This window comes from Bos mutus, chromosome 4 (assembly GCF_027580195.1).
Source record: "Bos mutus isolate GX-2022 chromosome 4, NWIPB_WYAK_1.1, whole genome shotgun sequence".
Classification (NCBI taxonomy): Eukaryota; Metazoa; Chordata; class Mammalia; order Artiodactyla; family Bovidae; genus Bos; species Bos mutus.
The window spans coordinates 108,996,720-109,024,704 of NC_091620.1; the positions used below are offsets into that span (position 1 = coordinate 108,996,720).

Here is a 27,985-nt window from a genome sequence, read left to right on the forward strand (position 1 = left end):
AAAGTGTCTCCTGTATTGCAGGGAGATTCTTTACCAACTGAGCTATCAGGGAAGCCCTTATATAAAGTGTTTTCTAAAAAATATCTTAAAGAAGGAAAAAGATATTTTGGAATTTGTACTGTCAGATGTGTAAGGGAAAAATAATAGCTTTAACAAGACCTTTGTTGCTATAAACAGAAGTTTGGAAAAACAATAGCCACAGTGATTAGTGCTTTGAATCTTTCATCTTCGGCTGTTCATGTTTACTTGAAGTATAGCATGCAGTAAGTATGCTTAATACCTACTTAACACTTGCCAGTAGTCTTTTTAATGAAATTTTGATTGACTGACATTTTCCCTTACTTGTATATTTGTAATGCCTTTTTTCTTTAACCTCTGATTTTTCCCTCACATTCCTAGCACATAACAGACCAACAGGGAAGATCTCCTTTAAATATTTGTGAAGAAAACAAACAAAATAATTGGGAAGAAGCTGCAAAATTGTTGAAGGAAGCCATTAACAAACCAGTAAGAATTACCTTCATAAATATTAGTTAGAGCCAAGCATCGTATTAAAGTTGATAAAATTTGAGGATTTGTGGTAAGAATGGAAGGATAAATGTATGGATGGCTTACTTTTATAAAGCCTCATGTTTAGACATCGTAGATATTAAATTTGCTGTCATCTCTAACATTTGGGCATTTATTCTTGCATATCGAAATAAAAGTTTGCATAAGTAAATCTTTCAATCACTTAAAATTAATCTAATTCCCAATGTAATCTCTATACTTTATATGGTGATTACAAATTGTAACCACTTCATTGAAGCATCTCTCTCTACTTAGGCCTTCTAAGTGAAGTGAAAGTGTTCATCGTTTAGTCATGTCCAGCTCTTTGCGACCCCATGGACTAAAAAGGATAAAAGTTTTATACCAACAGGATATAACCCATATATCTGAGCCTTTCCAGACATTTCCATTAACTAGATAATATGTACTTGTTGAGTATTTTTGTAAATTTACCACCATGAAATGCTGAAAGTGATGTGATAAATAATAAGTACATGATCTCTGTCTTAAAGGGAAATTTCACACATTCATACACGTTTTTGTCAAAACATTATTCCCTGAGCACAGGACAAAAGCAAGGAAATAGATAAGCAGTACAGGCACCCTTATATTAACTTCATTGCAATTTACTTTCTAATTGTATAGTTAAAAACACATTTTTATTTCTCATATAATCTTTAAATCTGAAGGTATACGATAAAAGGATTTAGGTACTTTTACCTAAAATGAACTGTCCTGGAAGTTGTTTAGAGGCATCAGTTACTTCCTATAACAATAAAAATGAATTGATAATATCATTTCTCTCTGTGATTTTCTGAACTGGAAGAAAGAAACTGGCTGCATAACTTGTATCTGCAAAGTCCTTTATCACAGATTGCTTTTGGGATAAATTATTGCTGGTGCACATTTCTACATTGTAATTTGTAGCCCACTAAACTCATGAGGTAGTTAACTAACACCAGATTTAGTTAACCAGGTCTGTATCCCCCATTTGGTATTAACATTGTACATTAATAGCTTTAAAGTATCCTCTCAGAAGATTTTTGAAGTTGAGTATTTTTTTTTTTAAACCATTTCCCTTCATTTCTCAAACTTATTTGACCATGGAATATTCAGAAGAAATTTCATGTTTAAAAATATAAATAATGGAAGTAAATTTTTAAAAAATACTGCCAGAAGTGGTTAGGATTCTAAGCTTCCAGTGCGGGAGGCACAGGTTTGATCCCTTATTGGGCCACAAAGATTGCAAGCTGTGCAGCAAGCCAAAAATAGAAAAAATAAAATATTGCCAGAAGATTCTCACTTAAAGTAGTTTTTCTGATATTTTCCATATTAGAAATCTATAATAAAGCAGATGAAGTTGAAATTAAAGCATTTTGGGGGGTTGGGATGTATAACTTCTACCCAGCTTGCATAATTTATTATCATTCTTTGTCCTAGTATGAAAAAGTTCGTATATACAGAATGGATGGATCGTACCGTTCTGTTGAACTGAAGCATGGAAATAATACCACAGTGCAGCAGATAATGGAAGGAATGCGTCTCTCTCAAGAAACACAGCAATATTTCACTATTTGGATCTGTTCAGAAAACCTCAGTAAGAAACTTGTTATTTTGATGTATAAACCTCATTATTCCTTTCTGAGAGTGAGTTGGTAAACTGAAGGGTAGCGTCAATTATTATTGACTTTTAAATTTTCAAATGATATAATATTCTTCTCTTTTACATAAATTGTTTATGTTCAAACTGCTGAAACAGATAAGCCTCTGCTTGCTCCTGGCCCCTCTTTATTCATACAATGTTGGGTTTTTTTTTACTAATTTTATGTACTTATTTATTTTTGGCTGTGCTGTTCTTCATGGCTGCGTGGACTTTTTTCTAGTTGTGGCAAGTGGAGCCTACTCTCTAGCTGTGGTGTGAGGGCTTCTGATTGCAGTACAGCAGTAGAACAATGGCATCTGTTGTTGGGGAGCACAGGCTCTAGGGCGTGTGGACTCAGTAGTGGTGCCGCGTGGGCTCTAGAGCACAGGCTCAGGGGTTGTGGCACAAGGGCCTAGTTTCTCCCCAGCATCTGGGATAATCCCGGATCGGCCATCAAAGCCATGTCTCCTGCATTGGCAAGTGGATTCTTTACTTCTGAGTCACCAGAGAACGCCATACAATGTTTGAAGTGGTAAAAACCAAAACATTTTTTCTTTGGCAATGAAATTTGATTTGAATGCTGTTTAAATGCAGTTTAAATTTCATTTGAATTCTGTTTAAATGCATCCAACTTGCCTTTATTTTCAGTGCTCACCTCCTCTCGGAATACAGATATTCTTTTTCTTTATATTGGTTTTCTATCAGATCTTTCTATCGCAGTTCAGTTCAGTTCAGTCGTTCACTCATGTTCGACTCTTTATTTAAACTCAGCCTAATGTCACTACAGATTTGGTCTCTCAGACAAAGTATTGCAAATGCATAAGGGATTTCATCGAGGTGGTTGTGATTTGTTTTCTAGTGATTTAACTATTTTTTTAAACACCAAATTTTTACCGATTGTATCATAATTAAATAGGCTATCATGGAATTTAGGATCTTAAATTCATTTGATAAATTTTAATTCATTTCCAGAATTATTCTCATAATTCTTACATTCTTAAAAAACAGTTAACCTCAAATTGGGCATAATATTGATTAAAATCAATATTGATGTAAATTTAGACCTTTAATTTGTGTGTGTTCAATACTTAGGTACAGAATTTAATGAAAAGTTTCTATGTGTTGATGTAATTAGTTCATTTTTACGTTATCATTTATTAAGGGAAAGATATTTTTCAGGCCTTCAACTCAAGCCTTATCATAAACCATTGCAACATGTTCGTGACTGGCCAGAAATACTTGCTGAATTGACTAATTTGGATCCCCAAAGGGAAACACCACAGCTTTTCCTAAGAAGAGATGTGAGACTTCCTTTGGAAGTTGAGAAAAAGGTTTGCTCAGACATCTGTTTTATAGTCATTGATGTTCAGAATCTGCTGAGTTCCTATTTTACGCACCAGAGGCAAACATTGTGCTCTTCCTTTTCAGGAGGGTTCATTTCTGTTTTTCTGTTCAATCCTCACATCCCTATTGTAAGTGGTAGAGTTTGAGTCCGTCTACTTACAAAGCCCCTGGTTGGTGTTTCCATTTCCACTTCCATTGTCTTAGAATACAAAAGAAATCGAGACTCCATCCTAAAGAGAATAGAGAGAACTAAAAAAAAAAAAATTCTAGATACAGAAGATTATATTTACAAAGGGGACATTAAAAAGTTATTCCTAGTAGTCAGTATGTAGCTATTTTAGATTCAACAGAGAACTATACATATAGTCTGTCCTAAATAAGTATGTCTGGATTTGAATTACTATAAATGTTAGAAGTGAAATAATGCCATCTGAAGGATGACCAGACAAGGAAAAAACCTAAGGGATATATTACAGTTTAAACTAGGTGATAGTCTAAATACAGCAGTAGCTTTGAAAACTGGGGAAAAGAAAAGTTCTGAGGTCTCATAAATTTGGTGAAGAAAAAGTATACAATGCATTTCCTCATTCTTTTATTCAAGGAAATACTAAACACATAAGGTTAAGCACATTTCAACACGTGAAAACTTCAGTGACCTTGCCCAAACTTGGTAAATGTTTTATGTCTGACTGTTCATATTGTCTCAGAGAAGGCAATGGCACCCCACTCCAGTACTCTTGCCTGGAAAATCCCATGGACAGAGGAGCCTGGTAGGCTGCAGTCCATGGGGTCGCGAAGAGTCGGACACAACTGAGCGACTTCACTTTCACTTTTCAGTTTCATGCATTGGAGAAGGAAATGGCAACCCACTCCAGTGTTCTTGCCTGGAGAATCCCAGGGACAGCGGAGTCTTGGTGGGCTGCCATCTGTGGGGTCGCACAGAGTCGGACACGACTGAAGCGACTTAGCAGCAGCATTCATATTGTCTGTCTTATATTATCCAACTTAAGGTAAAAAAGACGTTTGACAAAATTGAATAGCCTTTCTTGATAGAACTCAGAAAACTAGGAGGGGAGCTTCCTCAATCCTATAAATGGAATTTATAAAAAACCTGCAGTTAACATACTCAATGGTAGAAGACTGAAAACTTTCCTCCTAAGATCAGGAACAAGACAAGGATGCCTGCTTTCACCACTGCTGTTTAACACAGAACAAGAAGTTCTAACGAAAGCAGTTGGTCACACTCTCCCCAGCAGCACCAAAAAGTAAAGAAAGAAAAAAAAAAGGACATCCAAATTGAAAAGGCAAAAGTTAAACTGTCTCTGTTTATCAAAAATGACATGATCCTATATACGGGGAATTCCAAAGAATCTACACAAAAGCTGCTAGAGCTAATAAATGGACTCAGCAGAGTTGCAGGGCGCATGCTCAGCATGTGAGATCAATTGTTTCTACAACCAGCCACAGACACTCAAAAAAAAGGAAATGAAGAAATCCTCTAGAATAACTTCTATAAGGATAAAATACCTAGGAGTAAATTTAATAAAAGAGATGCAAAACTTATACATTGAAAACTACAAGAATAAAGTGAAGGGATTCACATTTCCCAATTTCTTAGTACAAAGCTACAGTAATCCAAGCAATTTGGTACTGGTATAAAGATAGAATTGAGAATGGAATAGAGTTGAGAGTCCTCAAATAACTCCATATACCATACCAACTACTTTTTTGACAAGGATGCCAAGTGAATTCAATGAAGAAAGAGTAGTTTCTTCAACAGATGATACTAGGGCAACTGGAAATTCACACTCAAAAGTATCAAATTGGACTCTGATCTCACACCACATCAAAAATTAACTCAGTGTCTTAATAACCTAAATATAAAAGCCAAAACCATAAAATTCTTAGGACAAAATATATGTGTAATCTTTTTTTTATTTTTTTTGTTTTTGTTTTTTTCATTTTTTTTTTTTTAATTTTTATTTTTATTTTTAAAAAAATCACATGCTATCCTGAACCCTTTCCCAACCTCCCCATACCATCCCCCTGGAGCATCCAGCATCGTTGGACTGGCATCTCGATATGAATTTCACATGTTTCAAAATTCTCCCAAATCTTCCCACCCTCTAAGAAAAGAAAAATACATCAGTGTCTCTTTTGCTGTCTCGCACACAGGGTTATCGTTACCATCTTTCTAAATTCCATATAAAATTAAAATTTATGTTTTCCTTCTGGCTTAATCAAATAGTCAGTTTCATCCACCTCATTAAACTGATTCAAATGTATTCTTTTTAATGGCTGAGTAATACTCCATTGTGTATATGTACCACAGCTTTCTTATCCATTCATCTGCTGAAACATCTAGGTTGCTTCCATGTCCTGGCTATTATAAACAGTGCTGCGATGAACATTGGGGTAAAGTGGGATTGCTGGATCATAAGGCAGTTCTATTTCCAGTTTTTTAAGGAATCTCCACACTGTTCTCCATAGTGGCTGTACTAATTTGCATTCCCACCAACAGTGTAAGAGGGTTCCCTTTTCTCCACACCCTCTCCAGCATTTATTATTTGTAGACTTTTGGATCGCAGCCATTCTGACTGGTGTGAAATGGTACCTCATAGTGTAATCTTTATGACCTTAGATTTGGCCATGGAGCTTTAGATATAACACCAAAAACATGAGTAACAAAAGAAAAAATAGATAAATTGAACTTCATCAAAATTAAAATCATTTGTAAATCAAAGGACATTATCATTAAATAGAAAAGACAAGCTAGATAATAGAAGAAGATACTTGAAAATCATATATACGATAACTGTTTCAGTTTAGTTCAGTTCAGTCGCTCAGTCATGTCCAACTCTGCAACCCAATGGACTGCAGCACTCCAGGCTTCCCTGTCATCACTAACTCCTGGAGTTTACTCAAACTCATGTCCATAGGATCAGTGATGATATCCAACCATCTCATCCTTTGTCATCCCCTTCTCCTCCCGTCCAACCATCTCATCCTCTGTCATCCCCTTCTCCTCCCCCCTTCGGTCTTTCCCAGCATCAGGGTCTTTTCTAATGAGTCAGCTCTTCGCATCAGATGGCCAAAGTATTGGAGTTTCAGCTTCAACATTAGTCTTTCCAATGAATATTCAGGACTGATTTCCTTTAGGATGGACTGGTTGGATCTCCTTGCAGTCCAAAGGACTCTCCAGAGTCTTCTCCAACAACACACTTCAAAAGCATCAATTCTTTGGCACTCAGCTTTCCTTATAGTCCAACTCTCAGATGCATACATGACCACTGGAAAAACCATAGCTTTGGCTAGATGGACCTTTGTTGGTAAAGTAATATCTCTGCTCTTTAATATGCTATCTATGTTGGTCATAGCTTTTCTTCCAAGGAACAAGTGTCTTTTAATTTCATGGCTGCAATCACCAACTGCATTGATTTTGGAGCCCCCAAAAATAAAGTCTCTCACTGGTTCCATTGTTTCCCCATCTACTTGCCATGAAGTGATGGGACTGGATGCCATGATCTTAGTTTTCTGAATGTTGAATGCTTACTATTCAGAATATAAAAGGAACTCCTACAACTTAGCAACAAAAAGACAACTCAATTAAATTGGGTAAAGGACTTAACATTTCTCCAGTAAAGATACACAAGTGGCTAACAAGCACATGAGATGTTGTTCAAGATCATTAGGCATTAAAGAAATGCAAATCAAAACAAAAAGAATCCACACCTACTGCTGCTGCTGCTGCTGAGTCACTTCAGTCGTGTCTGACTCTGTGCGACCCCATAGATGGCAGCCCACCAGGCTCCACCATCCCTGGGGTTCTCCAGGCAAGAACACTGGAGTGGGTTGCCATTTCCTTCTCCAATGCAGGAAAGTGAAAAGTGAAAGTAAAGTAGCTCAGTCGTGTCCAACCCTCAATGACCCAATAGACTGCAGCCTTCCAGGCTCCTCGGTCCATGGGATTTTCCAGGCAAGAGTACTGGAGTGGGGTGCCATTGCCTTCTCCGCCACACCTACAAGGGTGGCTGTAATAATAGCAGTTTATAAAGGAAGATACTGAGGGTTGAGGAAGTAGAGAAAATAGAACCTTTGTATGCTGTAGATGGTAATATAAAATGGTGTGGCCTCTGTGGAAAACAGTGGAATAGTTCTTAAAAACACTAAACATAGAATTACTATTTGATTCAGCAATTCCACTCCTAGGTGCATACCTAAAGAAAACAAGAGCTCAAATATCTGTATTCCAACATTCTTATCAGCAATATTTATAATAACCAAAAAGGTGGACACAAGCTGAGTGTTCATCAACAGATCAATGGATAAAGAAAATGTGGTATATACATACAATGGATTCTTATTCATCCATAGAAAGGAATGAAGTTCTGAAACATGTCATAACATGGATGGACCTTGAAAATATGTTAGGTGAAATAAGCCAGACACAAAAGGAAAAAGTGTTTGATTTTACTTACATTAAATAAATATCTAGAACAGGCAAATTCATAAACAGTATGTTAGAGATTAGCACAGGTGAGATGCGCAGGGAGTGAGGACTTACTGGTTACAGAATTTCTGTTTGGATGTTGACATGTGAAAATAGTGGTGATGGTTCACAGCATTATGAATGTAATGAATGCCACTAAATTCTACACTTAAAACATAGGTAAAGTGGCAACTTTGATTAAACAAAATGTGATAGATCTATGAAATCTGCAAGTAATCTAAGTATACTCAGCCTGTTTTCCTTCTTCACTTAAATATTTTCAAAGTTGGCTGGTAGAGAAAGAGTAATAATAATGATAGTACTTGGACATTAAATTAATTGCATTTTATACTACCACTTAGGTAAAGTAGGTTCAACTGAAAAAGAAGCAAGGTTTAGTGAATACTTACAGTGAGTCAGAATATCATCATCTGGTTAAGTGGGTACATTCTTTCACTCCTGTGTAATTGAGAAATTCCTGTTTTTACCATCTGAAAAATAGAAGAATTGCATTGTTTTGGTTAGAATTATTTTAGGATAAGAAGAGCCTACTTTGATTTAAAAAGAACGGTTGTTGACTAATACTCCCTGAATACACTATTAGGAATTATAACTATTCTCTATTCAAATTCTTCAAATTCACTAAGTCGGTTTTTACTAACTAGAAAAATATTTTCTTTCACTTTTTCCCAACATTTAGTTTCAGAAATTAAAAACCCATAGGAAAGTTGAAAAAGTAATAAAATTCATACCATATACCATTCATTAAATTCACTAATTGTTAACATTTTACTATATTTGCTTCACCTTTCCTCTCTTTTCTTTGTAAATCGTTTAAAATTGAGTTGCAGGCATCATGGCACTTCATCCTTAAATATTTTAACATCATCTTATAAGAACAAGGATGTACTGTACATACTACAGAACCACTGTCAACCTAATAAAATTAGTATTTTCCACAATAATATCTAATATCAGACCCATATTCAGATTCCGCCCCCCCCGCCCCGTTTCTCAGTCTCTTAAAACACTCAACTGAAGAAGCTAGTCAACCTTCATGCTTTGTATTTGTTACCTCTTTGCTTCTTTTAATCAAGAGCAATCCCCTTATCTTTTTTCCTCCATGAAATTCTGATTCAATTTTTTAAATATTGTGTGGAGTGTTATTTTAGTTAGCAAGACAACAAAACTTTTTACTGTAAGGAATCTGGGTCATTTTGGATCATATATGGAAATACTCAAGTATTTATTTAGAATATCTGTAATTGGTGATCATATTATTCCAGGTATAAATGTATTCTGTGGGGTAGCATTTTTCAGTCTTTTTTAATCTTATCAGATTAAGGGAAACTTTAGTTTTTAAAACTTAAAGTATGCTCTCCTTTCATGTTATTTATCAAATAAAAACTGTTAAGCTCTTTTCAAACTTCATGTATCCTTCTGGGAATGGACAATACTTCTTTCATCTTCTTTGTGGTTCACTACTATGTTGTGTGAAGCATAAAATTTAGAAGGATGTTTGAGGAATATAAAGAATTTAAGTAAAATTGTACTACAAATTACTCACACTCATATCCATAATTTTACTGGACTTGAATCAGAGGTTAGCAAACTGGCCTATTACCATATCTGAACTGTTGCCTATTTTTGTATATCCTATAAGCTATTAATGGCTGAAAAATTCAGAAGAATTAATATTTCATGTCATGTGAACATTTCATGAAACTCAAATTTCAGAATCAGTATAAAAAGTTTTAGTAGAACTCTGACATTTGTAGATGTATTGTCTACAGCTGCTTTTGTGCTAAACTAGAAGAGTTGAGTCACTCTATTAGAGACTTTATGACTCACAAAGCTTAAAATAATACTGTCTGGTCTTTAATAGAAACGACTTGTCAACCTCTGCTCTAAAGCAAAACCAGCTTATTTATATGCAGTTACATAGCTTTTGCTTTTTCATGTGAGTGACAAGTTGTACATTTATAACAGGAAATTGTGGCCTAATAACCATACTGTATTTTCTCGTTTAAGATTGAAGACCCACTAGCTATTCTTATTCTCTTTGATGAAGCCAGATATAATTTATTGAAGGGCTTTTATACAGCTCCTGATGCTAAACTGATAACATTGGCAAGTCTACTGTTGCAGATAGTTTATGGAAATTACGAGAGTAAGAAACACAAACAAGGTTTCCTAAAGTAAGTATTTAATATAATTCATGGTCTTGTGCTGTGCCCAAGATTCAGTTTACCAAGGAAGTTTAGAAATATGTTATTAAGAACTATTTAGACACTGGTTTGGAATTAAATAACATAAGGCATGGAATGAGAAGAAAACCTATAGTAATGCATTCTTTTAAGTTATATTCTCTCCAAGGTTATTTTTCTTATATTTGAATATAGTGTGATATGCTTTATATTTGTCTTTCTTTACTGTATGTTTAAATAAGTTCACTAAAACCTTACTTAGATAAGTAGTAAAAAAAAAAAAATGTTATAAGGCAGACACATTTCAGAATCCCACCCAAAAACTAGTTCATGTTTCATGTTGTGAAAAAACATTGAAGTTTAGCACATCTAAAGTTTGTTTATTGTAGTTTTCAGTATTCAAAAATATTTTGTGCTTACTGAAAGAAGAAACATTTCTCTAGACTGAACAATGTTGGGATCTTGACTTCTTGCTTAAAATGTCAAGTTCTCTGATATTTTAAGTATAGTATTTTTCAGCTCAAAAATCATTTAAAACCATTTATATCTAGATGATTATATTACTTTAGCTACTAAAGATAATTTATTTTTTAAATGTTGGCATATTTGCTTACAGTGAAGAAAATCTCAAATCTATTGTACCTATTACCAAATTGAAAAGTAAGGCACCTCACTGGACAAACCGAATACTTCATGAATACAAGGTAAGCTGTTAAATAGAAATAAAAAGACATAGCCTAGTTGACATTTTGTTAATATTATTAATATGTTTTAAACATAGGTACATTAAATTTATATTCCTGAAATAAAAAAGTTATAGTTCACATATCTGAAAGAAAAAGTAGCAAGATACTTTATTTTTAACAATATAGAATTTTTTACTGACTACCTTCTATATGCTGGTACTGTGGTAAGTGCTAGAGATTTTTTAAAAATATGAAATAATATACTGTCTTTATCCATGCACTTAAAATGTAATAAATAAGCATTATTTTTAGACCTTGATTTTTATTTTTTAATAGATCTCAGAAGAAAAAGTGCCCTTGGGATAATGTCACACATGTTATTCTTTGGGTTAGCCTTGATTTTAGAGACTGTTTAGTTGACCTGTTTGGATTGTTAAAGGTACATTCTCCTTTCACATCTCCTTATTTTACTTTGTTTTTAGAATCTTAGTACAAGTGAAGGTGTCAGTAAAGAAATGCATCACCTACAGCGCATGTTCTTACAGAACTGTTGGGAAATTCCTACATATGGAGCTGCTTTTTTCACAGGACAGATATTTACAAAGGCAAGCCCCAGTAATCATAAAGTCATCCCTGTGTATGTAGGTGTGAATATAAAAGGACTTCATCTCCTCAACATGGAAACTAAGGTAGATTTTTATCGTTTCAGCTGTTTTTGACCAGTCACACTATATATATAATATTTAAAATAACAGTAGTAGGCTACATGAACAATTTCATTTATAATAACAGAGGATGGGGGTTGAAAACAAAATGATTACCAATAGGGAATTGTAGTACATTTCTACATTGAAATACCTTGCAGCCATACAAAAGAATGAAGAATATTTTTGTGTAGAATGATCCCTAAGATATATTTGGTGCTGAACCATATGTAATATGCTATCATTCATGTAAAAATGGGTGGTAACGGGTAGTTAACTGAAGAAAACAAAAACACTAACACAGAAAGATACACGCACATCCCTTTTCATTGAAACATTACTTACAGTGGCCAAGATAAACAACTTAAGTGTTATCAGTGGACAGATGGCTAGAGAAAATGTGTGTGTGTGTGTGTGTGTTATGTTCTTACAGGATTGTTGGGGGGAATTCCTACGTATGGAGCAGCTTTTTGCACAGGATAGATATTTACAAAGGCAAGCCCCAGTACTCAGAGAGTCATCCCTGTGTATGTAAGGCATGAGTATGAAGGTTATACACACACACACACACACACACACACACACACAATGGAATATTATTATTTGGCCATTAGAAAGAATGAAGTCTTGCCATTTGCAATAATATGGATGGACCTTGAGGCCATTATGCTAAGTGAAGTAAGTCAGACAAAGATAAATGCCATATGATCTCATTTGTGTATGGTGAAATCTTAAAAAAACAAAGAAGCTCATAGAAATAAGAACAGACTGGTGGTTGCCAAAGGCAGAGAGTTGGGAAATGGGCAAAATAGGTAACGGGGGTCAAAAGATAGAAACTCTGAGCTGTAAAATACGTCATGGGATGTAGTATAGAGCTTAGTTAATAATGCTGTATTGCATATTTGAAAGTTGCTGAGAGATGAATCTTAAAATTCCTCATCACAACAAAAAAGTGTGTTAACTGTGTGTGGTGATGAATGTTAACAATATTTGCAGTATATACAAATACTGAATCATGCTGTATACCTGAAACTAATATAATGTCATATGTCCGTTATACCTCAAAAAATGTGGGCAAGTGAAAACTAGATTTATATAAATACGTGTTGTGGTGCTTTTGTATGGATAAAAAGTTTCTTAAAGCCTTTGGAGAAGGGAAACTGTGTAACTGCATAGGAGTAGAAGGGAGACATTTCACTTTATAGCATTTTGCAACTTAAAAAAAATTTAACTGTGATTGTATTATCTATTTAAAAATTAATTAGATATAAATGAAAAAGATACAAATTTTAAAAGGAAGTAAAATATCTGAAACAAGTGGTTCATTTTGAAAATTTGAATTAATTACAAGAACATATTTGGGGGCAGGATGAAGTATGGATTGGACTGTGAATACCTGTTAGAACACTTCAGAGCTTTTCTATTCCACCATCTTGGTCTGGTGGAGGTGATGGAATTCCAGTTGAGCTGTTTCAAATCCAAAGATGATGCTGTGAAAGTGCTGCACTCAATATGCCAGCAAATTTGGAAAACTCAACAGTGGCCACAGGACTGGAAAAGGTCAGTTTTCTTTCCAATCCCAAAGAAAGGCAATGCCAAAGAATGCTCAGACTACTGCACAATTGCACTCATCTCACACGCTAGTAATGCTCAAAATTCTCCAAGCCAGGCTTCAGTAATACGTGAACCGTGAACTTCCAGATGTTCAAGCTGTTTTAGAAAAGGCAGAGGAACCAGAGATCAAATTGCCAACATCCACTGGATCATGGAAAAAGCAAGAGAGTTCCAGAAAAAGATCTATTTCTGCTTTATTGACTATGACAAAGCCTTTGTATAGATCACAATAAACTGTGGAAAATTCTTCCAAGTGATGGAAATACTGGACCACCTGACCTGCCTCCTGAGAAATCTATATACAGGTCAGGAAGCCACAGTTAGAACTGGACGTGGAACAACAGACTGGTTCCAAATAGGAAAAGGAGTTCATCAAGGCTGTATATTGTCACCTTGCTTATTTAACTTATATGCAGAGTACATCATGAGAAATGCTAGGCTGGAAGAAGCACAAGCTGGAATCAAGATTGCCGGGAGAAATGTTAATCCTCAGATATGCAGATGACACCACCCTGATGGCAGAAAGTGAAGAACTAAAGAGCCTCTTGATGAAAGTGAAAGAGGAGAGTGAAAAAGTTGGCGTAAAGCTCAACATTCAGAAAACTAAAATCATGGTATCTGGTCCCATCACTTCATGGTAAATAGATGGGGAAACAGTGGAAACAATGGCTGACTTTATTTTTGGGGGCTCCAAAATCACTGCAGATGGTGACTGCAGCCATGAAATTAAAAGACGCTTACTCCTTGGAAGGAAAGTTATGACCAACCTAGATAGCATATTCAAAAGCAGAGACATTACTTTGCCGACAAAGGTCCGTCTAGTCAAGGCTATGGTTTTTCCAGTAATCATGTATGGATGTGAGAGTTGGACTGTGAAGAAAGCTGAGCACGGAAGAATTGATCTTTTGAACTGTGGTGTTGGAGAAGACTCTTGAGAGTCCCTGGGACTGCAAGGAGATCCAACCAGTCCATCCTAAAGGAAATCAGTCGTGAATATTCATTGGAAGGACTGATGCTGAAGCGGAAACTCCAATACTTTGGCCACCTCATGCGAAGAGCTGACTCATTGGAAAAGACCCTGATGGCTGGGAAAGATTGCGGGCAGGGGGAGAAGGGGATGACAGAGGATGAGATGGTTGGATGGCATCACCGACTGTATGGACATGGGTTTGCATGCACTCTGGGAGTTGGTGATGGACAGGGAGGCCTGGCGTGCTGCAGTTCACGGGGTCGCAAAGAGTTGGACACGACTGAGCGACTGAACTGAACTGAAGCGAAGCTTATGTAAAAAGGCATTTTAGATTAGGAAATTTCACTGTAAACCTAATTTTTATTTTCATCATTTAAGTCTTATTTATGTAATCACATAACTTCTGAAAATATCCCAGTGGTAGTTTCATGATAACTCAGAATCATTGTTATGGCAGCAGTTATGTTACCATACTATTAGATATGCCTGTGAATGGAGAGAAAGACAGTGCAGGGACATATGCAGAAGAGGGACTGGCTTCAGTAATTCACTTGGAACGTGACTTTTTGAAGTCTTTGATATTGGCTTGTTTTTGAGTCATTTGCCTATCATTTTCTATTTAGACTATTATATTCATACAAAATATAAACTGTTTCTTATTAGCTTATAACTACTTTTTTATTCCCTATTGTACTGTTTGTTAAAGGAAATGAAAGAAATTCCCCTTGTCATTTCAAGAAATTTTTCCTCTGCAATTTTAGAGCATTTTATATCAATATCTGCAAATTCTTCTTCACTGATCTGGTGGTGATGCCATGGGCGTAACACTGAGCCTTTTCTCTAAACTGTGTATTATGTTTGACTTTTGGTAGCATTCCAAATTTAGGCAACAGTAAAAAGCTTTATATAGTATTCAAATGATGGTTCAGTAATATCTTATAACATTTCATCCTATGAATAATATTCTGTTCCAGGAATTGAGTGAGAGAGCAGTAGCAGGCAGAGGATGATAATAGGATTATTAAGAATCTGCTTTTTCTAGAAATAGAAATGCTGTCATTGGGTATATACAGAGGTGATTGAAACCAAGGATAATAATGTTTTCTCGCCACATAATCATTACCTGCGTGCTCTGTAAGCTACAGGTAAATTTATGGCACTATAAAAGCTCTAAGATTTTCAAACCATCAAAGATGAGAACAGTCAGCTTGTTGTCAGTTGTCTTAGATTGAGCAAGACCTAAGGTGTCTATACGGTAAATATGACAGACTTGCTTAAATGGAGTAAACACCTTCATCTGAAAAAATATCTTTATTTGCATTTAAAACTCTGTTTCAGTGTGTACTTTGTGTAAATAGCTATCTTAGCAGATCCTACCCATATGTTATATTTTATAAGTATAGTTATTTGTAAGCAAAATGTTATTATTTTCCTATTAGACATGGTATACACATGTAAATTAATTACATTATGTTTCACTTACAGAACCTCACTTTCAAAATGCCCTAAATCATAATCTTTCTGGCATATCCTTTGTTTATTATTTACAATCATTATGTTAAGAACTGCTAGTCCTGGAGAGGTAATGTTTCTAAATATACTTATTTTAAAGGATGGCATGAACATTTTCTTTTATATATGTATGCAAAGAATATATTTATTTTTAGGGTAAGAAAATACAAGTTATTACTAGGAGATAATTATTTTTTAAATAATCAAATATATTGGATTCCTATTTAAATATACCATTATTTAGAACATGTAGGTACAAGGTACTGTCATTGTTTTTTAAATAGTTCTGTTGAATATATGAAGGATATATTATTGATTTTTAAAATAATGCTGATATTTACTATAAATATGGGCTTCCCCCATGGCTCAGATGGTAAAGAATCTGCCTACAATGCAGGAGACCTGGGTTTGATCTCTGGGTTGGGAAGATCTCCTGGAAAAGGGAAAGGCTACCCACTCCAGTATTCTGGCCTGGAGAATTTCATGGACTGTATAGTCCATGGGGTCTCAGAGTCAGTCACAGCTGTGACTTCCACTTTCTTTCACTTACTATAAATATAACAGTGTACTTATTTTCAGTGATACGAAATTGCCTAAGTCACCAATTTTACCACATTAAATAAATTTCAGATCTGAAAGTACTGTATGAATATTCAAAAGGTACTGAATATAGTAAAAGGAATTGTTTTTAACCTGCAGAAAGTAAACTTTTAGTACACTTAATTTTCTTGAAAACCACTGATAGAACGGGCATCTTTGTTTTCCCATCATTGGGTAAGTTTAAAATGCACATACAGTGTGTTGATTTGTTATACTTAACCTATTTCAAAATGGTTACCACTATAGCATTAGCCACACCTCTATCACATCACATAATTATAATTTATGTTTTCTGGTGAAAACATTTAAGATCTACTCTCTTAGCAACTTTCAAACATATAGTACAGTATTGCTAACTATAAGCACCATGCCCCACATTAGATTCCCAGAACTTAATTCATTACTGAAAGTTTGTACTACTTTGACCAACATCTCAGTTCCCCCCACCCGCCAGTCCCTGATATAACCACCATTCTACTCTCTGTTTCTATGAGTTTGGCTTTTTTAGATTGCACATATTAAGTGGTATCATCCTATGGTATTTGTCTTTCTTTAGCTTAAGGTCCTCCAGTTCCATCCGTGTTGTTGCAAAAGACAGGATATCCTTATTTCTCATGGCTGAATGTGTGTGTGTGCATAAATATACATACATAGCACAGAATGGGCATCTTCAAATAATTTTGTCATTCTGATAAAAAGAGTATCATTGCTCAAGAAGTCTGCTGTGGCTCTGTGCTGCAGGCTATGTCAAGTTACCAAGTGAACCATTCTGTTTAGACCTGGCTAGATAAGTGTAGATAGTAAGAGAAGATAGGTGTTGTTTTTAATAAATATTTCAATATTAATGATTTCCAATTATGTTGCAGGCTTTACTCATCAGTCTTAAATATGGTTGCTTTATGTGGCAATTGGGAGATGCTGATTCATGTTTTCAGATCCATAGCATGGAAAATAAAATGAGCTTTATAGTACATACAAAACAGGTAAGTACCTAATCAGTTCTTGATTTACATGATAGTAATAAACTCTACTGTATTAGTAAAATTATTTCTTTCTTAAAAAATGACAGTCCATTTTACTTCAAGTAAAACTTCTAATGTGAAATTAGTATTATTTAAGACCAAGGTAAAAAGGCAGGTCTTTCCTAAACAAAGCAAGAAACTTAGCTGAATAATTTATTGCACTCTTATAACAATGAAAAATTCCTTTTCAAATAGAGAACACTGTGTCTACTGCCATTTATGTCATTTACATATTTTTATATGTTTCAAATTTATTGTTGACATGTATTTTACTTTGTAGGCCGGCCTTGTGGTAAAACTGCTGATGAAGCTAAATGGACAGTTAATGCCCATGGAAAGAAATTCATGAGAGGAAACCAGCTGATACTCAAGCCACCACATTTTGTGATGTAGATTTTTTCCATGAAAGATTTCTTAACCTTACTTTTAACAAGGCATTTAGTCTCTTGTAATATATATATATACTATTACATTGTACAGAATCTGTACTCATGTTTGGTGTGTGATATACCAATTAGTTTTATATAATATCCTTATAAGTTAATTTTTAAGAGAAACACACAAAAATGTGTAGATTGATAGTCTGTATAACATTAGACAAAACAGTAAGCTTTAAAAAAGTTATTTTTGGTAAATGATAAAGAATTTAGAGGGGAATATGATGAAATTAAAAATACAGGTTTGCTATATCTTTATGTTTGTGTCATTTCAAAATATACAGAAAGTCAACATCTGAATAAAGAAAATGTTTTCTACTTAAAGCATATATAACACTATTACTTAAAATGTGTTTTTGTAATCTTTGAACATTTTTCACATGTTAAGATACTTAGTTAAAATAAGCTAGTATATCTCAAACTATTATAGTTATTGAAACTCCTGCATCATAATTATCTGAGTACCTCTTAAAAACAAGGATTTCAGGGACTCATTCTAGACAGGTTCATTCACTGTCTTCAAAATAGCAGGGCCTGTGAATTTTTTCTTAAGTTTTAGTTTGTTTTCTGTTGATGCAATTCCAGACCCAGAAATGAATTTGTATTATTAAAGTTAAGTAAATTATACAAACTTCCTGGCACACAAACACATACACACATGGACACATAGACTAAGGGACAGTCTCTGGTATTAGTTGTTTGATTTATTAAGAACATGCTGTATTTTTATGAGTTGGCACAATGGTGTAATATTGCCTTTACATTGTAGGAAGTAGATCACCAAATATCTGGTGGTTTTCTTTAGGGAAGCACTGATGTCATATGAGTAGCTAACTTGATTAATCTGCTATTTAATATTGAAATTAGGCTTTCCAAGTTTTCCAGAAATTAGGCTTTCCAATTCCAAGAATTGTTGTATTCAATTCAGAGACAGTTCAGAGATTCAACAGTCACATTTAAAATTAGCCCACACATTGCAGATAATTTTTTCATATCATCATCTACTCTTCAGATTGACTTCTGTGTATGTTTAATGGTGGTCTGCTGAGTTTTATTAAGATTATGTGGTTCAGTAAATTAAATGAGAAGCCCTGATTTATCTTTAACTCGATGCTAAGCATTTTTGACTACATAGACAGTGCTCTGCTCAGTTTCATCCATTTCAGTGGCCTCAGTTATTACCAAATACTCTGTTGACTCCCAGACCTAAAACTCTAGCCTCAGCCTTTCTTCTGAGTTCTTGATCTTAATTTCTTGCTATTCCAGCTCCCCGTCAGTGGTTTACACAAGGAACATCTATTTCATCATAGCTGGAAGCAGTTTGTTCCATCTCCTGCCCCATTCTCTTCTTAATGCTTGTATTGTCTGATTAATGGCATCAGACTGCATGTGGCTGCTTAGCCTGGAAATTTGGGAGTGTTCTATAGCTTTTCTGCCTTTAATCATCCTACACATTCCTCTTACCAAGTTCTGTCAAATGTCCTGTGAGTCCTTCCTGTTCCCTGCCTGTGTTTGCACTGCAACCACCATAGTTCAAGTCATTGCCATCTGTTCCTGGGCTCATTGTAACATCTTCCCCTGGCTTCCCAACTCAGAGTCTACATTTCTGCCCACCTGTTTCTCCACACCTGTCTTATAGATCCAGTTATTTCATTACCCTCTGAAAACCCTCCTCACTGCGTGTAAAGTTAAATTCCAGTTCCTTAGTACTGAATATGCTAACCCACCTATCCAGATTAATATCTATCCATTTCTCCTACACTCTTTCTGTGCTTACAGCCCAGTGTTTCCCAACCCTGGCTCTGCAGTAATGTTGTATGGGGAGTTCTACTACTTTATGACTCAATAATTTTAGGTAGGGCCCAAGCATTTCTGTATTAAAGTATCCCAGGTGATTTTTATATACAGCTTAGGGTTTAGAATTGCTGTTCTAACTAACTCTAGGAGATAGCTGAATGCCTTTTTTTTCATAGAGGGAGGTGAGGATACATCTCTGCTGCATCAAATAACTCCCTCCTCTACTTAATACCACGTACCCTCCTGGAGTTGTACAGTATGGCAGCACTGGGAAAAGGGAAGAGGAAACTATTAGAGTAGCATGGCTATTAAAAGCTTAAAAATATACAGCATTAAGTCAATTTCAAAATTAGTAGGGATAAAATGCATTATTGTCAGACCATAACAACCCAGAAGTAAACAATAAAGGGGAAATGCAGCCAGCTTTTAATGAGTGCCTAGGAGTATGTGAGCACTGAGGGTGAAAGATACTATTTTCCTTTTCATCATTCTTTCAGTAAATTTGATTGCCTTTTATGTGCCAGGGAGCCAGTGGTAAGAAAAAGACTCTGCCTTCAGGGATTGAAGTTTAATGAGAGAGGCAAAGTACTCACATAAATTATAATATAAAAGTTAAAATTACTATTTAAGCAAAAAGAGGGAAACTTGATAATACATCAGGAGAGGATTCCTCCAGCCAGCGCTGCTTGAGCTGGTGTCCAAGGAATAAGCAGGAGTGAAGACAGCTGAGGGGAGAGGAGATGAGGTAAGATGTTTTGACCTCAAGGATGGTCTTGGAGAATTGATGAGAGGAATTACAATTTTCTCATTTTTAGCTAAGAAGTGAATTCAAACTGTTGTTTATCCAAATCGCAGCAAATGAATTTCCATTATAGAAATAATACCAGAATAAGTAACACTGTATGATGACTGCATTACAAAGAAGAAAATGTACTGAAGAACCACATCTTATAAGATTAAAAATTGCCAAAATTGACTCTAGAAAGACTTGATGGAAATATTTAACAAAGTAAAACTACCCATAGTCCTTGACCAAATATAATAAAGGATTGCATAATAAAATTTAGGTTTTATTTTGATCCTGAGGAACTCAATGGTAAAAACTAATTAGAAGAATTTGATATATGGAAAAAAAAACTGATTTATTAATCAGTTCCTTACTTTATAACAGAAAAAAACACTTCCAGTGAAATTATTTCAGTAAGATGAAAATGGGAAGAATTTAAATCATTTTTGCTGTACTGTGTGTATAGAAATTTAAAAATTAAGTTGGTGTGAGTACATGCAAAAAATAGTACCTCAACAAAAATTCATCTGTGATGGTATGACTCCTCTTTACTATTGTATTCATAAAGCTAGAATAACTCTATGATCATACTTGATATTTGAAGAGGCAGGGATAAGCAGACTGGAAAGGACCTAAAGCAAAAGAGGGGTAAGCCCTGGAAGTTCTTAGAAATAAGAGTACTTGAGGCAAAGAAATGTATTTTGGACATCTTAAGGTGTAGGTGAGAAAAGCAATTTCAGTACATTCAGACAATTTCTATGACAGAAGGAAGTACTGGTTGTTCAGAATCCATTGGAAGGGCACCAAAGATAAGCAGAAAATTAGGAAGCTACTTCCCCATTAGTTAAATAATAGAAATAACTAATACTTTAAAATGGTGTTTACTATAGGCCCGGCATTATTCAGAGCACTTTTAGATATATTAATTCATTTAATCTTCATAACAATCACTGAAGCAGTTAGTATTATTCCCATCTAACAGATGGAGAAACAGTTAAGTAGCTTGTGGAAGAACATATCTAATTAGCCGTGGATCTGGGATTCATATCAAGGCAGTCTGGTTCCAAATACAAATGAAGGAGAAACATACATGATTGTAATAAAAACAGTATTTGTTTTCTATCTTTTAAAAAGCTTAAGAGAAAAAAAAATAAAAATAAAAAGCTTAAGACACAAACTTCCTAACAGAAATGTAAATGTTTTCATTTTCTTATACTGTGTAACCTGAGTACCACCACATATTTAGAGGTTATGTGGTTTCATATTTCACTTCAAAGTGAAAGTCGCTCAGTCATGTCTGGCTGTTAGCAACCCCATGGACTATACAGTCCATGGAATTCTCCAGGCCAGAATACTGGAGTGGGTAGCCGTTCCCTTCTCCAGAGGATCTTCCTGACCCAGGAATCTACCTGCAATGTGGGAGGCCTGGGTCCGATCCTTGGGTTCCCTGGGTCACTCGAAGAGTCAAACACGACTTAGTGACTACACAACAACAATGCTTAAGACAGGGAAGGGAGGAGGAGGGTTTGAAGAAATGTGTTGAAAATCCTGGTGCCTAAGGGACATGTAGGTGGAGATGCCCCTGGCCTGAAGCAGGAGTGGCAATTGAAACTACAGGAACAGATTTAAAGCCACCCAGGAAGAGTAGAATAAGAATCAAGCCAAAGAATGCCATTTGAAAAATGGACAAAGGTAGAGCAACCCACAAAGCATCTTGCTAGGCACATGGTTATCAGTATGGAAAGGAAATACCTTGGCAACATCCTGCCCATAAATTTCATATAGGCAAAAATTAAGAATTAAAATAATTTTATGGAATTCTTTTTTTCTTACATTCTTTTTAGGAGGGGTTGCTATGCTGGGTCTTCCATGTGGTACCCAGGCTTCTCAGTGAGCTAGCTCCTCTCACTGGGGAGCATGGACTCTAGGTGCAGCTTCAGTAGTTGTGGCCTAGAGGCTTAGCTGCTCTGTGGCACATGGGATCTTCCCAGAGCAGGGATCAAACTCATGTCCCCTGCACTGGCAGGCCAGTTCTTAACCACCGGGCCATCAGGGAAGTCCAAGGATGACCCCTTTAAAGTTTTTTATTTTCCTTCCTTTTCTAAAAGCTCTTTGATCTGGTTCTTCAATTACATCCTCATATTCTACAAATGTTTCCGGTTTTCTGATAATACTGTTATATTGGTTATATTAGGCTAGGACTAAATTAGTCCTGTATTTCTTCCTTGTCTTGTTGTCTAGATGATGAGGTTTGAAAGGAGGTCACACTCACCTCAGGACCTTTCTCAAAGCTCAGCCACCTCTCCTGCCCATGTTCATTCCCCAGTACGCTTCTTGGAAACTTCAAAGGCAGCCCCGCCTTCAAATCAACTCCTCTAGGTCTCAGATCAGATCAGATCAGTCGCTCAGTCATGTCTGACTCTTTGCGACCCCATGAATCGCAGCACGCCAGGCCTCCGTGTCCATCACCAACTCCCGGAGTTCACTCAGACTCACGTCCATCGAGTCAGTGATGCCATCCAGCCATCTCATCCTCTGTCGTCCCCTTCTCCTCTTGCCCCCAATCCCTCCCAGCATCAGAGTCTTTTCCAATGAGTCAACTCTTCTCATGAGGTGGCCAAAGTACTGGAGTTTCCGCTTTAGCATCAGTCCTTCCAAAGAAATCCCAGGGCTGATCTCCTTCAGAATGGACTGGTTGGATCTCCTTGCAGTCCCAGGGACTCTCAAGAATCTTCTCCAACACCACAGTTCAAAAGCATCAATTCTTCGGCGCTCAGCCTTCTTCACAGTCCAACTCTCACATCCATACATAACCACAGGAAAAACCATAGCCTTGACTAAACGAACCTTTGTTGGCAAAGTAATGTCTCTGCTTTTGAATATGCTATCTAGGCTGGTCATAACTTTCCTTCCAAGGAGTAAGCGTCTTTTAATTTCATGGCTGCAGTCACCATCTGTAGTGATTTTTGAGCCCAGAAAAATAAAGTCTGACACTGTTTCCACTGTTTTCCCCATCTATTTCCATGAAGTGATGGGACCGGATGCCATGATCTTCGTTTTCTGAATGTTGAGCTTTAAGCCAACTTTTTCACTCTCCACTTTCACTTTCATCGGACCCCTTTAAACACTGGTGCAGTCGCCACCTCCTGGAGTTGAGCATACTCCGTTATCCAGAGCTCCAGTCGCTCACCTTCAGCCTGGTTCATGGTATGGGAGCCTCCTCTGGCCTGAAGAATGGCCTGGGAGTAACCGAAACAAAAGAGGGTGCCGAAGCGGTTTGGTCAAATCAAGTGAGATGGTTTGGTGACAAGCTGCGTCCTCCATGTTACTAAATGCCATTGTCCGCACCCCCGCCGCTCCCACGTATCACCTGCCATTTACCGCGCAGGCACGAAAACCAGGCTGGGGAGCAGCACCTCAGAGCACGACTCTCCATCAGGTTGAACCAGAGTGGATTAGCGTGTGGTAACCTCTGAGGGTCAAGCCCTACCCAGTGACTTTACACTCCGGCTGCTCTTTAGAATCAGAAGCCAGAGCGGCCGCCAACCCACTCAGTCAGAACCGTCTCCCTAGGAAAGGCCAGTGCTCAAGCTGAGGACCCAGACGCGCGCTCTCGGCTCCGCACGCGGCGGCCGGCGCGCGGCCCCTCCGGGGGCTCTCGCGTGACCCGGGGCCAGCTCACAAACGCGCGGGCGCGGCGGAGCCCAGGCGCCGGGCCACTGTCGCCGCGGGCCAGGCCTGCGTCCGAGACGAACAGCAGGCGCGCCCGCCGCCGGACTCGCCAGCGGAAGACTCCAGGTGACGCGAAGCTCTCTGACTTCACATCAGCGACCCTCTAAGCCAAATCCAGGTTATCTCCCTCTCCGTTTCCCCTCAACACCCGCAGCTCTGCGTGTCCTCCCTTTGTCCCATGTCCTCCCTTTGTCCCATGTCCCTGGGATACCCACCTTGAGCACGTGTGCATCCTGTCGCACGTCGCTTTTTTCACAGTCTAGGAAGTAATTTGTCCAAGCTGCACTGTGTCTTTCAACTCTGTAACAAATTACATTGGGTCACTGTTCAGCTAATTAATATTTAGGATAACAGAAGTTGGGATCTATTTTTGCCTATCAAATTGGCCATATTTAAGATGAAACTCTCAGTGCTTGTGATAATGAGGGGAGACTATATCATATAGCTTTTTAGAGTGTTATTTAGTTGTGTGTGTCCGTCTTAAAAATATTCACATAGGAATGGTCAAATAATTGATGGCACATCATTCAGTGGGATATTTTTCAGGCATGAAAGGTAAACTTTCAAATATTTGATGGCAAATCATGGTATGTTAACTATGATTTATATTCTGTGATAATGTAAATGTTTCACATCTGTACTGTTCAGTAAGGGAGTCAGCACTTAAGGGTAGTCAGTCAGTTAGTGGCTTCTCAGCACTTGAAATGTGGCCAGTATGACTGAAGAGTGAAATGTTAATTTAATTAAACCTACACTGAAATAGCCACATGTGGTTACTAGCTACCACACTAGATGATGATGCATGGTCTCGTTTTTTCAAAAATGTATGATATGCATCATTGTTATCTCTAAGAAAGGGACATCATACTTGCTTCTCCAGCATCTAATCTTCCTTTGGGTTGTTCTAACTCCCTGATATGTGTATATATGTGTGTGTGTGTGTGTGTGAATATATTCATACACACACACACACACACACACACACACACACACCTCATTTCTGAGTCAGTTTCTCCTCCAATACCAGTCCAAACTGGGTGCAGTATTCATGGTCAATCTGTAGGGACCTTCACATGGAGACCAGAGCAAGCAACCCTTGTCCAATTCTGTATCTTTTAAAAACAACCCTTTTGTTACACACAGCAATGTAAATGTATGTAATGCTACCAACTGTACACTTTAAAATGATTAAACTGATAAATTGTATGTATATTTTACCACAATGAAAACAAGAAACCAACCCTTTTTCAGAAAAACAGCCAGAAACCTGAGGATACAACTACCATAAACCATGATGACCCATCAACATCACGACCCCCAGGTCTGCCATGCTTACTAAAGCACAAAAGCTGAAGCCACTTGAGGAAGCTATCCCCACAAAAGCCAACTGCACAATCTGGGCTGCTATAAAATACCAAGGTCAAAACTCTAAAGCTATAAAACATGAACCCTCACCACCCCATAGTCTCAATTTCTCTAGTTGCATTTATTTTTCAAAATGTTCAGCCAATGCACCAGATGTTGCAAATTGTGGTAAAGAATGACACCCTTCCCCCCGCCACCCCCACCTCCCAAGTTCTTTATCATTAACTATAACCAAGTAGAAAAGAGTCAAAGTAACACAATTATTACTGGTAAAGCAGTTTAGAGATAGTGGTTTTGGTGTGCAGCTAAGTGAACTTGTAATAACTCACCAGTGAATTCGACATAATTACTTTGTCATGGATGGACAGCCTTGGCTCCCCCAGAAGTTATTCAGCACTCTTATTCTATGGAAGATAACCACGTGTGTGCATGCTAAGTTGCTTCAGTTGTGTCTGACTCTTTGTGACCATATGGTCTATGGCTCACCCAGCTCCTGAAAGGAGCTGAGTTCATCTGTCATCCAACTCTCCTCTTGTCTGTAGAGGAGGTATAGTGGAGGAGACTCTAGGCTAAGGGCATTGCATGAGTAGACTTTCTTCCACATGGAAACCTGAGGTCAGGAGAAAGCAGTTACTCCCCCACATGTCTCAAGAAGAAAAAAAAATTTGGACAAACCAATAACCATTAAATCAAATGCATGAACAATGAAGAAGCAAATTTTACAGAACCTTTAGGGAATAGATTATTCCTATAATATTCAAAATGCTTTAAGAAGCAGATAATTCGTATGCTACCCAGTTTGTTTTAAGAGCATGGTATAACCTTGACAGTAAAATTGGACATGAACAGTACAAAAAAGGGAAACTGTTAGCAAAATTACTCTTAAAAGCATAAAAGTTCTGAGTAAATGTTATATTTAATTCAGAAAAAGTAATCTATCATGACCAAGTTTGATTTATCCAAGAAATGCCACATGTTCAATAAAGAAAATCTATTAATATACCACATTAGCAGATTAAAGTAATAAGACAGATAGCAGCTGTCATTTCTCCACATGGTGCTGAAGGGCTTAACAAATGTATTAAGACCATAAGAATAAACAAGAGTCAGAGAAGTGGAAAAGAAGAAACAAAAATTGCCAGTATTTATGATATTGTCCCTATAGAATATCCAGGAGAATGTGTAAAGTTATTAGAACTAATAAGAGCGTCCAATCAAATTGCTGGATACAAAATCAACATGCAAAGATTAGTAGTGTTCCTGTATACCAATATTTTAAAAACTGAAAGAAGAAACATAGGAAACATATATCATTCCCAATAGAAATAGAGCTATATCACATTATTAACTAGGAAGACTTAATGACATAAATATATCACTTTTTTCCCAAATTAATTTATAAATTTAATTCAATACTTACTGAAGTACAAGCAAGAGATTTTATGGAACTTGATATACTTATCTTGAAATTGATCTGGCAATGTAAACAGCTTGTGGGATCTTAGTTCCGCAACCAGGGATTGAACCCAGGCCCTCGGCAGTGAGAGTGAGGTCTTAACTACTGGACTGCCAAAGAATTTCTTTCACTTTACTCACAATTCTGGGTTAGCCATTCGGAGTTGGATCAGCTGAACAGTTCCTCTGATAGCCCTGGCAAGGTTCCCCCAGCAATTTGTGGTCAGGTGGGTCACTCTGCTTTGGAGTGTCGGGTAGTTAAAAGCTCGAGTGACAAGTCAGTTGTCTCTCATCATCCAATAGGCGAGCCCAGACTTCTTCACATAGGTAGGGGTCTTAAGAACTGTTGGGAAGCCAGTTTGTAAGTTCCAATATCTGTCAAAACTCTGCTTGCATCATGTTTGCTAATGCTCCATTATCCAAAAATAAGTCACATGGCCAACCTGAGATTCAAGAGGTGAGGAAACAGATTCTACATACAAAGTTAGGAAACATTTATGGCCCTTTTGAAATTTCTGATTCTGCTTTCTGCCCTGGGGGCTGAACAATATGGACATCTTTAAGTGTTTCTCATGCTCTTTGGCTTCCCCTGGGCTCAGCCAACGGAAACAGCAGCAGAAGATAAGTGGAGAGTGAGATTAAGGATTTATGCCCTTGGTTCTCTTGCTGCAGACTGACTGGTTCCTCCAGCCAGAGGCCCAGCTCCAATCAGGTGGTTTTTCTCCTACAATCTGACAAAACACATCATAGAAATAGAAAATTATAGATCCAATTACTTGGGCTCAGCCATAATTGAAATTATAATTAAAGCCTTAAGCCATACATTTTGAGAAACTTTTGAGTAGAATCATTCGGACAAGGACTATTTTAATAACCTTTAATACTCAGGTGTTTTGTTAAAGTGAGCAGATAGGTGACTCAGATGGTAAAGAATCTGCCTGCAGTGTAGGAGACCTGGGTTTGATCCCGGGGTCAGGAAGATCCCCTGGAGAAGGGAACGGTTACCCACTCCAGTATTCTTGCCTGGAGAATTCCATGGATAGAGGAACCTGGTGGGTTATGGTCCATGGGGC

At 37.0% G+C, this 27,985-nt stretch overlaps 1 protein-coding gene across 6 annotated transcripts in view; it reads left to right on the forward strand.

Annotated features, from left to right (window-relative positions):
- The window catches only part of KRIT1 (KRIT1 ankyrin repeat containing), a 43,438-nt gene extending 22,001 nt beyond the window's left edge, over window positions 1-21,437 (forward strand). For 5 of the 6 annotated variants that reach the window (XM_070369871.1, XM_005908822.3, XM_005908823.3 and 2 more), the window contains 8 exons: window positions 400-507; window positions 1,990-2,146; window positions 3,371-3,522; window positions 10,056-10,222; window positions 10,848-10,935; window positions 11,400-11,606; window positions 17,184-17,300; window positions 17,620-21,434. In XM_070369871.1, the coding sequence (XP_070225972.1) occupies window positions 400-507; window positions 1,990-2,146; window positions 3,371-3,522; window positions 10,056-10,222; window positions 10,848-10,935; window positions 11,400-11,606; window positions 17,184-17,300; window positions 17,620-17,688 (1,065 nt within the window). In that variant the 3' untranslated portion in view covers window positions 17,689-21,434. Of the gene's footprint in view, window positions 1-399; window positions 508-1,989; window positions 2,147-3,370; window positions 3,523-10,055; window positions 10,223-10,847; window positions 10,936-11,399; window positions 11,607-17,183; window positions 17,301-17,619 lie in introns of all 6 variants that reach the window. The other variant, XM_070369873.1, reaches the window with a different exon arrangement.
- Window positions 21,438-27,985: the final 6,548 nt, after the last annotated feature.